General features: G+C 46.7%; 1 protein-coding gene across 1 annotated transcript in view; it reads left to right on the top strand.

The window, feature by feature from the left end:
• The window catches only part of SH3RF3 (SH3 domain containing ring finger 3), a gene marked incomplete at both ends in the record, with an annotated part of 261242 nt that overhangs the window by 224528 nt on the left and 22758 nt on the right, over positions 1 to 13956 (top strand). Inside the window, one exon of the mRNA XM_080937907.1 lies at positions 10579 to 10898. Within this exon, the coding sequence (XP_080794033.1) occupies positions 10579 to 10898 (320 nt within the window). The remainder of the gene's footprint in view (positions 1 to 10578; positions 10899 to 13956) is intronic.

Genomic DNA, 13956 nt, shown 5'->3' with positions numbered 1-13956 from the left:
TCCCGCCCCACTGCCATTAGCGAGGCCCTAAGTCCAACTCTAGTGAGCCAGAGAATCCTATAACTACCCACAAGCCCTTTGTGAATGTTTGTTTTGCTTATATTAGCAAAAATCCCAGCCTATGCCTTGCAGCCTTATCCTGTTGTGACCCAGAAGCGCAGCCGTCCTGGACCCCTCGTCCCTGCCTCCTACCCTCCAGCGAAGCCACACCCACACTACTGTTAGGTGCTGTGCTGTGTCCCTTGGTGCCCTCAAGTTAGAGATGCAGCTGTTGTGTCTGGCTAATGGTTTCCAGCTGAGTTTCCAGACAGGTCAGCAGCTTTCCAAGATGCTGAACTCAAAAATGCTGAACCAGAGGATACTCCATTCTTCTGGTTACAAACATTCTTCATCCACTCAGCCCAGCCATCAGGCCGTACGTGTCTGTCTAAGCTGAGCAGCTCTGTGGGCACAGCAGTCTCGGGTTAACTGCCGGCACACTGGCCTTTCCACACCAAACCTCACCAAAGCCTTCCCAGTTCAAACAGAAAGTGAAGCCCTGCCATCATTACTCCCGCTCCCGATGACAAGCAGTATCAAAAGAAACGGGTTTGGCTCAGGGCAGCGCAACGCTGTGCCTGGCCCGTCACCATGGCAACTACGGCGTTGTGACAAGCATTCTCTTCTGCAGGTTTAATTTTACATGTGAGGAGAGTGAGACGGGGGATGGCTAAGTGGCTGCCCCAGTGTTGTGACTAAATGCCTGTCCCTGTGCCATTGTGCTGTTCTCACCGCCAGGTTAAAGAATGGCTCCTACCAATGGCCTATCAGTACATTAAATGCCACTGGGTTCCCACAGCATTTTCCACTTTATTCTGCATTTAGAGAGAAAAGCACCGTTGACAGTACAAGTAATGGATTGTTCACTGCTGTAATTGCCCATTTCAGCAGCTCCTAGCCCTGCGTTTGGGGGGGACATTCCAACCGTGTTCTCATCTTAGCCCAAGGCGGGCAGTTTGACGAAGGCTCGATTGCCTCGACCATAGCGTTTGATATGATTGGTTCTACTTAACACACCCCCTCTTGCAAGGCCACAGCACCACCCGTATCAGCACCCCCACATCAGTACCCCCTCATCAGCACCCCCACATCAGCACCCCCTCAGCACCTCCTACATCAGCACCCCCACATCAGCACCCCCACATCAGCACCCCCACATCAGTACCCCCTCATCAGCACCTCTTCATCGGCACCCCCACATCAGCACCCCTACATCAGCACCCCCACATCAGCACCCCCACATCAGCACCCCCACATCAGCACCTCTTCATCAGCAGCACCCCCACATCAGCACCCCCGCATCAGCAGCACCCCCACATCAGCACCCCCACATCAGCACCCCCACATCAGCACCCCCACATCAGCACCTCTTCATCAGCAGCACCCCCACATCAGCACCCCCGCATCAGCAGCACCCCCACATCAGCACCCCCACATCAGCACCCCCGCATCAGCACCCCCACATCAGCACCCCCTCAGCACCTCCTACATCAGCACCCCCACATCAGTACCCCCGCATCAGCACCCCCGCATCAGCACCCCTACATCAGTACCCCCTCATCAGCACCCCCGCATCAGCACCCCCGCATCAGCACCTCCCTCATCAGCACCCCCACATCAGCACCCCCTCATCAGCACCCCCACATCAGCACCCCTTTTTAGCACCCCCTCATCAGAATCCTCGCATCAGCACCCCCACATCACCACCCCCACATCAGAACCCCCTCATCAGCATCCCCACATCAGCACCCTCACATCAGCACCCCCACATCAGTACCCCCCACATCAGCACCCCCACATCAGCACCCTCTCATCAGCAGCCCCTCATCAGCACCCCTACATCAGCACTCCTTTATTAGCACCCCCGCATCAGCACCCCCACATCAGTACCCCCTCATCAGCACCCCCTCATCAGTACCCCCCACATCAGCACCCCTGCATCAGCACCTCCCACCCACATCAGCACCCCCCACCCGCATAGTGCCTACATCTTTCGCATACTCACAGAAGGACTTTGCTGGGGTGAGAACCCCATGCTCACATCTGTTCATCAAAGAGATCATAGAAAGCAAAGCCAACAACCATCAGCACCAGGGAAAGAACTAAGCACAGATACAGGGCACCACCAGGATTCGGGGTGCAGAGAGGACCACAGAGACCCTCTCTCTGGGCAGAGGAGGAGGCAGAAAACAAGCTCCTGCAGTAGTTTGAAAGCACATAATAGAGGAACAGGTAGGCTGGCAAGGAGCACGGAGAGGGACAATTGATTTATTCAAATCCAGAGGACGAGAACCAGGGCAGGAAAGGAGCAGGAAATGTTTTCAAGAGGTCACCATCCCTTTCCAAGGCAGGTAGGTGTGGTGGAGGCAAGCAGGATAGGAAGAGCACTCAGCAGGAGGACCAGCCAAGGCAAAGGCATGGCCCTGAAAACAGCTCATGGTGCTCCCATAGGGTAACATCATTCAGTTGTAGGCTGAGATGTGGGAGGAGCAGCCCAGTGTGAATGGAGCACTACCTATGCAGAGAAAAACATCGAAGCTGCTGGATTGTTGGAGCTCAGCACATATGGTTAGAGCAGGCTGTGTAGACAGAAGACAGATAAAGAGCCATGATGCAGGCGTTTGGGAAGTGACAGGTTCATGCAGAAGAACCAAGAAAGGGTGTAGTGGGCAGAAAGACAAGTGTGCACACACCACAAGGATGCTCTCTGGTGCGTCAGAGAGGTCAGGGCTCTATCTGGGGGTTAGGGAGTGGGGGACAGGGAGAATAAAGGGTTTTAAATGGCAGATGCAGACTGGAAAAAGATTGGATTTGCCCTCCCACTCAAAGCTGCTAAAACCTCAGACAGATGTATATGACAGCAGCTTCCAAGGACAGTTGGTTGTCCAATGAAGACTTGAGGAAAGGAGGGCACAGAAAGACAGTCCACCAGAGCAATCCCGGGGCATGGCCGCAATGACCAGAGTTACAGATTGGAGGCCCAGAGAGGAAAGAACTGCTCAGAGGAAGCCTGGGTGTGTGTCTGAACACACTGCCCAGTGCCAAGACAAGAAGGGGAGAAAGGATTGGCGCTGACAGCCCATCGCATGCACACACCAGAAATGGTCCCTGCTTTCCCTGTTAGCCTGGGGAAGGACAATGAGGCAGACATTTTCGAGGTCAATGAATTCGGCCTCAATGGGAACAGAGCTTGGCTCCGGTTCTGACTCACAGGAAAAGCAAAGATCAAAAGGCTCAGACTGCTTCCAATTCATTTCAACGGACAAGACAAAAGTCAAGGATAGTCATTGGTGTAAAGAAATACCCAACCCTTTAAAAACATGGAAACCAGCATGCTGGCAATGCAAATAAATAAATAAATAAATCACTGGCTGCATAAACAGCCCAGAGGTCATAGCCCGGAGGGAACAACCCACAACCAGCCAATTGGTGATGAAACAGGCATTTGAAAATTGGGCGTTTGAAGACATTGAAACAGAGTTATATCCTAGACATTCATAAAGTTGAAACTGGAAAGTGCTGAAAGGAATAAAATTAAACGTCTAAGAACAGAGACCGTGCAATTGAATTCGGCAACACCAAAGAAAGATATTAATGAATTGAATGTGTTGCTATAGAAACTACAAAAAAAAAAAGTGAAACAGATAAAAGAGGTTTTGTTAAAGCCACAAAGAAAACAGTCCAGTGATGTGGAGGCCAGCGGAGTGAGAGTCACTCCCAACAGTGTGTCTGGTAGAGGGAGGGTTCATATCCCAAAACAGACAAAAAAATAAAGAGCCAATAAGACAGAAGTAAAAATGGGCCATGGATCCTAACAGAGAAGTCTCAAAATAATGAATAAATAAAAATTCCTAGGAAATAACTTAATAGTGTTTAACGAACATAACAATTAGGGAAATGCAAATTAAAACTACATTTTCATCTTACTCCCGCCGCAATAGCTGCAATTAAGAAAACAACCAATAACAAATGCTGGAGATGGTGTGGGAAAGGGAAGCTCACGCGTTGTTGGCGGGATGGGAAGCTAGTCCAGGCACTCGGGAAATGCGTGTGAAGGATTCTCAGTGAGCTAACAACACTTTCCATATGAGCCAGCTATATCGCTCCTTGGCATATCATCCAAAGGACTTGCCATCCGACTCCACCTGCTCAGCTGTCTTACTGTTCTAGTCACAATAGCCAGGGAGCAGAAGCTACCTAAACGTCATCAGCAGATGAATGGATAAAGACAATGTGGTGCATATATGAGGTAGAACTCTATAAAATGAAATCATGACATTTGAAGATAGAACTAGAGAATATTATGTTGAGTGAGGTAACACGGCCTCCAGAAAAAAATGAACATGGCATATTCCCTCTCATCTGTGGTATCTGGTTCCAAATTCTTGGATGTGTGAGCATTGCCTGGAGTGACCACAGAGACCAGGAAACTAGGAGACCTGTGGTAGAGAGACGAGCCCCAGGGAGCAGATTAGCAGGACACCATGCTGTGAAAGGAGAAATGGGAAATGGACAGTGGGGGGGGGGGGGGATAAGAAGGGAAGAGGAATAAATCACAATAAGAATGTTTGAGAAAGCCATGGGAACACAGTATTTTATAAGCTTACTTCAAAACTATATATGTGACAAATATATATGCAGATATGTATGTATATACATATATATGAATGCTTATGAAAAATGGCATTATGCCACTTGAGGTAGTGAACATAGAGTATCTAACAAAATTCCCACTTCCAGGTATGGACAACCTTTTAAGTTGCTGGTCAGAAAACCTCCCTTAGAGTTGTTGGTCAGAAGGGTTCAAGAAACGCCTGACACTGTATAAGCTGTTGCCATTGGCCTTGATTGCCTCACAGAATGTGGCGATAAAACCCTGCTGCTAAAGACGCCACCTACATCAGACACAGCACTCAGGATCTGACCTTGAGCTGACCCGGAAGCCTCATCCCTGAGGACTAGCTCTCAAAGTATGTCAAGGTGCTATGCAAGCTGCCAAGCGAGAAAAGCAGTCACTAGTTGTCCCTAACTATTAATCCCATAACCATAGCAACAAGACGTGGCCCCATGGTGCAGTGGTGGCGTTTACAGCTTGTGAGGAACCCACAGCCATCTAACTGGACTTGGAACCTGCTCGAAGGGAGAGAATCCATGCCTGGCATTGCAAACCTAGCCAGTAACTAATGTGGTCTTAGAGGAGAACCACCACTTTCCTGAACCAGGGTAACCTCCTACTCAATCTACGATCTTGTCTTTATCCGAACGTGTAAGTGTAACTCTCGCCCGTCATCGAAGACGTTTGTATTTATAGCAGATGGAGACCATTACAGACAGATGCCAATGATGAAAATAGAGTAAGTAACTGACAGTGGGGTGCCGAACCCCGCTTATTGCATGAATCTAGGACACAACTCCCGCCCTCAAGGCTCAGGGAATACTGCTGATGACAGGGTGGAAAATCCTTAGAACCAGATAAGGATCCTGCACTGGAATGTCTTGCATACATGATGGGGTGTCTGCAGCTGTGAATCTCACCACACAAACATGCACAGTGACAGCTCCAGTGGACAAGGACCCACCCCTGGGTGAAAAGCCACAGGAAATCAATGGCTGCTGAGAGAGAAATCTCCAGGGATAAGGACCTGGATAGGTTATCCAATTGCATTTGGCCAACTACTAAATGGATCTCTCTCTCTCTCTCTCTCTCTCTCTCTCTCTCTCTCTCTCTCTCTCTCTCGTGTGTGTGTGTGTGTGTGTGTGTGTGTGTGTGTGTGTGTGTGTGAAAATTAAAGAGGAAGCAGAGATAATTTGAGAGGAGGCATGAACTGGGGAAGAAATAGGGAGAGGTGAAATTATATAAAATTATGTAAATACAGCATTTGCCCATAAAATTCTCAAAGAAAAACCCACAAAATAATAAAATTAACAGAGCATTGCTGAACAATGTAACCATCTCAAATAACTCAATATATGTATCGGTCAAACTCTCAAAGAGCAAACAGGCAGGACAGAAATGTAATATGAAGAAAAATGGCCAAAGTTGCTCTAAATTTGGCGAAAAATGACACATTCGTACCTTAAAAGCAGGAGGTAGATTCTAAAACAGAAGTATGGCTTTTTGTTTGTTTGTTTGTGTGTTGTTTAATCAACAGCAAGGCAAATTATAACCAAATTGTTCAAAATCGATGATGAATGAAATTTTAAACGTAGTCAGAGAAGTGATATGTTAGGAGCAATAAAGGTAAGAAGATATTTTGTTGAGAGGCCTCTGAGAGGGCCGGGAGAAGGCACAAGAAGTGTGTTCATCAATCTTGGTTTCTATATCCAGAAAAAATTATCTCTTAGAAAAGCAAAAACAAAGTAAATAAAACAACAACAAAACACTCGGATGCAGTGAAACTTACACATATCATCAGGGATAGTGCCACACAGTGAGAACTGTTCAAAGCTTGTTTAAAAGACGTTGAAAGTAGAGATCCACTTTGCAAAGTAAAAGAAGGCACCCCAAATGGGAAGTCCATAAATTGAAGTTCAAGGGGTTTTTCTAGCATTTAAATGTCTTTCTCGTGCAACTGAGAGTTTAAACATAATCAAAATAATATGGCCATGGGATTGAAGCTTGTGTAAAATTTAAATCCATCCTAGACAAAAAGACAAAGCCAGGGAGAGGGAGGGAAGTGCTGTGCCCTGTGGGCTCTTCTGATGTCTTGGAAGAGCTGTGTAGAGGCTGGTAAGAGACAGTGGCACAGAGAGGCAAGCAGCCATGGAAACAGCATCACAGTGAAGGGGGTAACCCATACTGAGAATCACCTGTTAGTCCCAAAGAAAGGTGGAAATAGCAGAAGGAAATAAAGAATATGTAGGTAAAAGAGGAAAGGCATAGTACGTGATAGGCTTAAACTTAATCACACGAATCATCACATTAAAAGTGGTTTAAGTAGACCCATATAGAGCTGGGTGGGGGCGGGGTCTCAGATTTTATTAAAAGTAAGCAAACAAAATCAGTAACAACTTGCACTATGAACGAGAGGCACTTTTCTACATTAAAGTCCCATTCGGTACTGAATGGAGAGGGCAGGCCTATCTACGTGTTCATCCACTTTCCCCATGGATACCATGTAGCTACAGCTGTGCTGCAGTTTCTCCGGGGTACACAGTGCACATGTGTGAAGATACCCATCTCACACAGATGGTGGCCTCACTGTAATTACTTCCATGTAATTATAAAGAAAAAAAATGAGGTTCAGACGTGTTTGAGTGACTGGTATAAGGAAGCCCCACCCTCAGTTGCCAAAGAGTGAGATTCACATCTGTCCGTCATGGCTCCATCCTCCATCTCCTCTGAGAGTGGAGACAGAAGTGAAAAGAATCACTTCATTTGCACTCTGAGGAAGATGCACATTGGACAGCTCCAGTATTTTGCTTTCCTTCAGTTTCAAAATGTCCAGGAAAGAACCAAGAGTATTGATTTGGTGTCTTACTGCTATGAACAGACACCATGACCAAGGCAAGTCTTATAAGGACAACATTTAACTGGGGCTGGTTTACAGCTTCAGAGGTTCAGTCCATCATCATCAAGGTGGAAAGATGGCAGCATCCAGGCAGACATGGTACAGGAGGAGCTGAGAGTTCTACATCTTCATCTGAAGGCTGCTAGCAGACTACTGGCTTCCAGGCAGCAAAAATGAAAGTCAGTATCACCAGAGATCTTTTTAAAATGTAGTATTTTAGAATCTATCAGATAATAAATTATTGTAAAATTTTTATGTGGATAAGTTTAATCAATAGAATGGGCATATTCAAATAGCCCATAAAGATATAAATCATCAGATGTATTCAACAAGAAGTAACTTGAGTAGGCCTATAGCTCTAAAGGAAAACACCCACAAAGAACGTTCTGGGGATATGTTAGTTCATTAGTAGATTATATAAAATAATCAAAAAAGACATTGCCATTTACATTCAAATACAAAACAATGGGGCATTAATAAAACAATTTCTAGACTTTCTTAAAAGATTGATAAAGAGCAAATATTCTGTGTCTCTTTCCATGAAACCAACATTACTCTAATAAAAATCTTATAAGACAACAAAATCACAAACCATACTGAATTTGGGAGCGAATGAGAAGGTGGTGTCCCACATCCCGGGAGGACACAGCTGGATTAACATTAAACAACTTACTCGCTTCATCTTGGTAATGAGCAAAATGTGATTCTCAAAAACTAAAGGGTATTTCCCAGAACGCAGTCTCTGCTTCTTATTGAAGGAACTTTAGAGAATGAGGGATGGATGGCCGTGATTTTGTTGGATGAAAGTTCTCTGTGAGAACACAGATGCCCTCACATTGATGGTGAGAGGAAGGAGCCTTTCCTCTGATCAGAAGGAATGGGCTCAGATCCCACCTCCCAGGGCGAGTGGGAAGGTGAATGGACTGTGAGGGCTGTACACATAAAGATCTTACATATGGAAAGCCTTAAGGAATACACACACACACACACACACACACACACACACACACACACACACACACACACGCTCGCGCACACACACACACCTACAACTCAAAAATGAATTCAGCATTGCAAAGATACAAAATCGGTATACAAAGGATGCTATATTCCTGTATCTGTGTGGCCAGCCCTCCAGAGCTGTGAACCCAACTAGTAATGGATCAAAACTATCTGAGGGAAAAGCCTCTGGACTGAGCATGCATCGTCTAGATTGCTTCCTGGTTAGTCTTGTTAGACGCTGTCAGCTGACCTTGGATCATCCCATTCTCTCTGGCCCCCAACCACACTTTGTCCCTTCCTACTCTAAAAGACCTGACCATAAAAGAACAAACACGCCAATGTCCTTAAATTATTTCAGACCCACCTCATACAACGCTGCCTTTTCCTCCAGATTTTGATTGTTTGGTTGAGATCGGGTCTCACTATGTAGCTCTGGCAGGCCTGGAATTCCAAGTATAGACCGGACTGGGCTCTGGCTCATGGGTACTGGGATTAATGGCAAATACCACTGTGTCCGACTCCTGCAGGACACTTGGATTCACTGCCCTTCTCTTGATTCCCCTGCCCCTTCTCTCAAGCGCTATAATTAAAACACCAGCGGCAGACCAGCAATCCAAAGTTAAGCTTGACAAGCAAATTAGCTTACCTGGCACACTTACAGGGACATGAATGACTCCATGACAGTTGCTTCACAAAAGCCCATTGAGCGTGAATGCTTGAAGGTACAAGTCATAGTCAAGATGGGTCAGCCTAGAGTCTGGCCTCTCCTCCACGCTGCTGATATAACCTGTGGGGGGAGGGCTTAGAAACCATGTCAGTGTCAGGTTCCTGAGACTTAAAGATGTTGTTTACTTCTTCAGTAACAAGCCTCCCTACATTCCTCAAGGAGTGAAAGTCTCCATTTGGAAGAAATTACTAGGCAAAGAGCCACAGTGCTAACTGGAAGATCCAGGGAGGACATAGGAACAGGAGACAGATGGAGTGAACTGCCTCATTAGAAGTTCAAAGCACAGACAGACAAAGGTGGCACACACCTTTAATTACAGCGCTCGGGAGGCAGAGGCAGCAGATCTCTGTGAGTTCAAGACCAGCCTGGTCTACAGAGTGAGTTTCAGTACAACCAAGGATACACAGAGAAACCCTGTCTCAAAAATACAATAAACAACATGAAACAAAAACAGCAAAGACTTCAAAGCACAAGAAAAAAAACAAACAAAAAAAAAACCTAGAGACAGCTTCTGAGGTTCCAGGGTGATGGCTTTTGACTGACTGCTGTCACCTCCTCTCAAGGGCTGGTAAAGAAGAGGTCACTCTAAACACAAAACATAGGAGCCCATGGTCCTAGTGAAGAGTCACAGGGTTGATGAATCACCTCGGTGGATTCACTGATCTGCATAATTGTTTGATCTTCCCCTCAAGACACGAGGCATGCTGTCCCGGGTGTTCAATTTCTAGGTTCCCAACCCCTCTGAAACCTCAAATGATTTCTTCAAAGAAACCCATACCTCAAGACTTTTCCTACACTGTCTAGTGTACGTAGGGTTGGCTGTAGCCTCAAGGCACCATGGTGTGAGTGAGTCTAGCAGATGTCAGAGGAATGGCGGGCTCACAGCCAAAGGCCCGGGGTGTGAGTGTGGAGAGGCCTCCCACCTGCAGACATTGTTAAGATCTCCCAGTGTATTTTATAGTCACGGCATATTTGGAGGCTGAGGATAGTGTTTGCACTGTATCTCAAATTCTGAAGCCAGTAATGTCACAACTTGCGGTGGTACAAAGTAATTATAGGAAGTATGATTTTTAACAAATGCAGGAAAACACTGGATTAATATAGCCTGCTGTGCCCTGGGGCACTTGGGGATAAGGATTAGGCTGAGCCAGGGTGGAGAGTGACTTTCAGGGTCATTAGCCTCAGTTTCCTCTCTGGTGAGGGCAGCCAAGTCTGGAGTATTCAGAGCCCTGAGAGGTCAGAGGTGAAGCCTGAGACTGGCCAAGTGCACACTAACCCTTCAATCTATTACCTCTTCAGCTACCCATCCCTCGGCCCAGGCCCTGGACCGTCCAACTGCCACCGTGTCACCCCTGCGCACTCAGACTTCTCCATCCCGCCTGCCCAGCACCAGCCTCCGCCCCCGCTCCGTGGTGTCTCCACAGCACAGCCAGCAGCCACCGGCACAGATGTGTCCCAGGCCAGCCATCCCTTTCACATCCGCAGCCTCCGCCATCACACCCCCCAACGTCAGCGCCGCCAACCTCAGTGGGGAGGTCGGAGGGACACCCACCAGCGGCCCGCCCACACCCAGCCCCATCACCGCAGGGTACAAACCAGATGACAAGAAAAACGAAAAGGTAAGTGGACTAACCCTGATCCTAGAGCTGGCTGCCTATTGGGTCCCTATCACACAGTTACCAGTGGTGCCAAGGAAAGGTGAGCTTTCGGTGTGCCTACTGGTGCTCTGTGCATTTCATACGCTGAGCCTATGACCAGGGTAATGGCCAGAGCAAGAAGGTCTCTCACTAGTGTAGAAGCAGGCCAGCCTTGGGGTTCAGCCGGGGCCAACGATTGCCCTGCAATTTTCAAGTGAATCAGAAAGTGGCATCTTGTTCATCTATACGCCATGGTCCCTCCTGTTAGAAGGGACCTGTTATAATCTAACCATCTTGTCAGAACAAGATTCCTAACTGCCATGTGCCAGGATAAGATGGTGAAAAACAAACAGACCTACAATACATATCTGTGGTATGAACGGCACCCTGTCCCTCGGACGCATAATTCTTGAGCAGTTTGCAACCTGTTCAGCCATATGCGAAGGACTTGTTTCTTGGAATAAAAAAATAAAAAGAAAAAAAAAAAGAAAAACTGAAAAAGAAAAACAGAAGGACCCAGCCTAGCAGAGGGTATGAAAACCATTTTCAACTATTCTTTTCTTTTATAGAAGATTTGAGTCCATGAGGTGGCCCTGGTGACCAGCAGCAAGGGGACAGGTAGCCAGGATCAGATGCCACTTACAAATCTGTGCAAAATACAAGCCACAAAATTAATGAAGAATCCCCAAGTAGCCATAGCTTTAGGTTTAATATAAAAATAAAATTTAAAGGTCAGATGCCTTATAATGGCATCTTCTGTCAAAGACACTATCCAAAAAAATAACTTAAACGTGTCTAGCCTTGCTGCTGGGGGTGTCTAAGGTTGTCCACACTGGGTTTAGCAAGCATCTTGCTTTTTCCACATTCTGTAGCTGTTCTAAGACATTATCTAAGCATCTTGTTTGTCTCATGTGTTTGAGGTGGGGACAGCCCCCTTGAGGGACATCCACAGCCCTAGTCTTCATGTCCACTGTTCAGCTTCCAAGAACCTTCGGACCCCTCTCCCTCTAGAACCTAGGTACACCCCAGCACTGGTCCAGATTTGTCTTCATGGGTTACACTCGCCTCTGGGTAGAATGAGGCTGATAAAACCAGGATGGCACCCACACTGTGAAGTCGAGTATGGATGCTGTGTTTTGTGAGCATGTGTGTTTGAAAACCAGTTCAGCTTTTAATCTGTTGCCTTCAGCCTTGTTGCTCTTGTTCAGAGACACAGCTGGCTCTCTGCAGGAAGAGGGCAGAGGTGGGGGCAAAGCCCTCTGAGCTCAGAAAACAGTTTTCCCTTAGATGCAATCAGCCTTCCTCTTGCGCTACTGAGAGCAAACTAGGGGCAGTCTTGGACTTGTGACAGTAAGCATTTCTAGTTCTTTGTCCCAAATCCTCCTGTGTAGCTGATAGGACAGACAGTGCCTCCTGCCACCAGCCTTCACTGGGTACACAGTTACTGGGTACACAACAGGGACCAAGAATTGGGGGGAGGGGAAGGGGAAGGGGGGAGGCAACAGTGTCACATGAATGAACCCAGGGAATCAGATTTCGGGGACCAGCATCAGGGTGCAGATATGAGTTTATCTGCACAGCACTTACATTTATATATGGGGTTTGAACCAATTCCAAGCCCCTAAATCATTGGCCAATTGTATCTTGCCACACCATCACCATGCTCCAATGAAAGCCCTGCCTGATGAAGTTACTCTGAAGGAGCAGGAGTAGGGGTACGAGGGGCATGTAACGTGTTGGGTCTTCTGTGAAGATGGCTGAAGCAGCCACCCCACTGGCCTCAGTTCCTTTTCTGGTGTCTCACTAGTGTTCAGGGAGCCATCTTAGATCTAATGAGGTGATCAGGACTCCACAAGGAGTAGTAGGACCCTGTGGCATCTCTCCTTGGGAACAGCAGTTGACTCCAGGGGACATCAAGGCATCCCCCTGTAGCTCAGCAGACTCGCGGAGGAGAGTACAGCATCCTAAGGTCTCAGTGACATAGGTGACCCCAGCCACATACCTCCACTACGTTGAATCCCACGTGCAATGGAAGTCTGATTCTGTAAGCCCGCCCTCTGTCTCCTGGGCTGGCTTCACAGCCTCTTGCTGGACAATCCCACCATGCTTCCCTTTGGGAACTTTGGAGGAAGCCGGCCACCTCTGGAACTATGACCTCCTCACAGACTGGGTAGATCCATACAGCCAGCAAGCACACTGGGGCCCAGCCAACTGTGACAGGGGTCGGGAGTCCACCTGACCTCTGACCCCAGGCAAGTCTCCTAATATCTCTTAGCTTCAGAATTATTGAGGAAAATATAGACTATGGTGAAGAGACTCTTGGAGTATCTTTTTGATTTCCCCAAATCTTTTATTCTATAAAATGGAGACTATGGTCATATGGTCAATGGAAAGCTAATTTTTTTTTCCAGTCCACAGCATAAGAAATTGCTTTTTGGTAGACAAATGGTGTCAGGGGTCTTCTGGGAACTTGGTGAAACTGTCACTGCTTAAGGATGTCTCTGTAAGATTGGCAGCAGTGGCTGTGTTTGTAGACACACCCCTGACATTTCTCTCACTTTGATATCACATAACCGGTCCTCTAGGCTTCAGTATATTTAAAAGGGAAATGTTCTATTTTGCTCATGCAAATACTATAAAGGGAATTAATTGTTTCTATCAGTCAGTAGTCCCAGAGACACCAAACCAGTAGGAGACGGGTGGATAGTTTGATTGGTCGATAGATAAGATACCACCAACTTCTTTATTTTAAGGATTTAGTGCATGTAATTATGGAGGATAAGTCCCGAATCTATGAAGCAGATTTGAAATCCATGGGAAAGTCCAATAAACAGGCTAAAAACCCAGGCAGGATTTGTTGTTGCAATTTGAAGGAAAAAAAAAAAAAAAAACCTTATCCTCAGGAAGCCTATATTGTTCTTTAGACTTTGGACTATGTGAGCACCACTGTATTTTCAAGATACATACTTGAAGTCATCTTCAAAAGGACATTAAAAAGCAGTTGATTTTTTAAATGAGTTGATGTTTAGCCACATCTGCA

This window comes from Micromys minutus (genome assembly GCF_963924665.1).
Source record: "Micromys minutus genome assembly, chromosome: 25".
Lineage (NCBI taxonomy): Eukaryota > Metazoa > Chordata > Mammalia > Rodentia > Muridae > Micromys > Micromys minutus.
The sequence above is the reverse complement of the archived record's forward strand: the minus strand, read 5'-3'. Positions and strand labels throughout refer to the sequence as shown.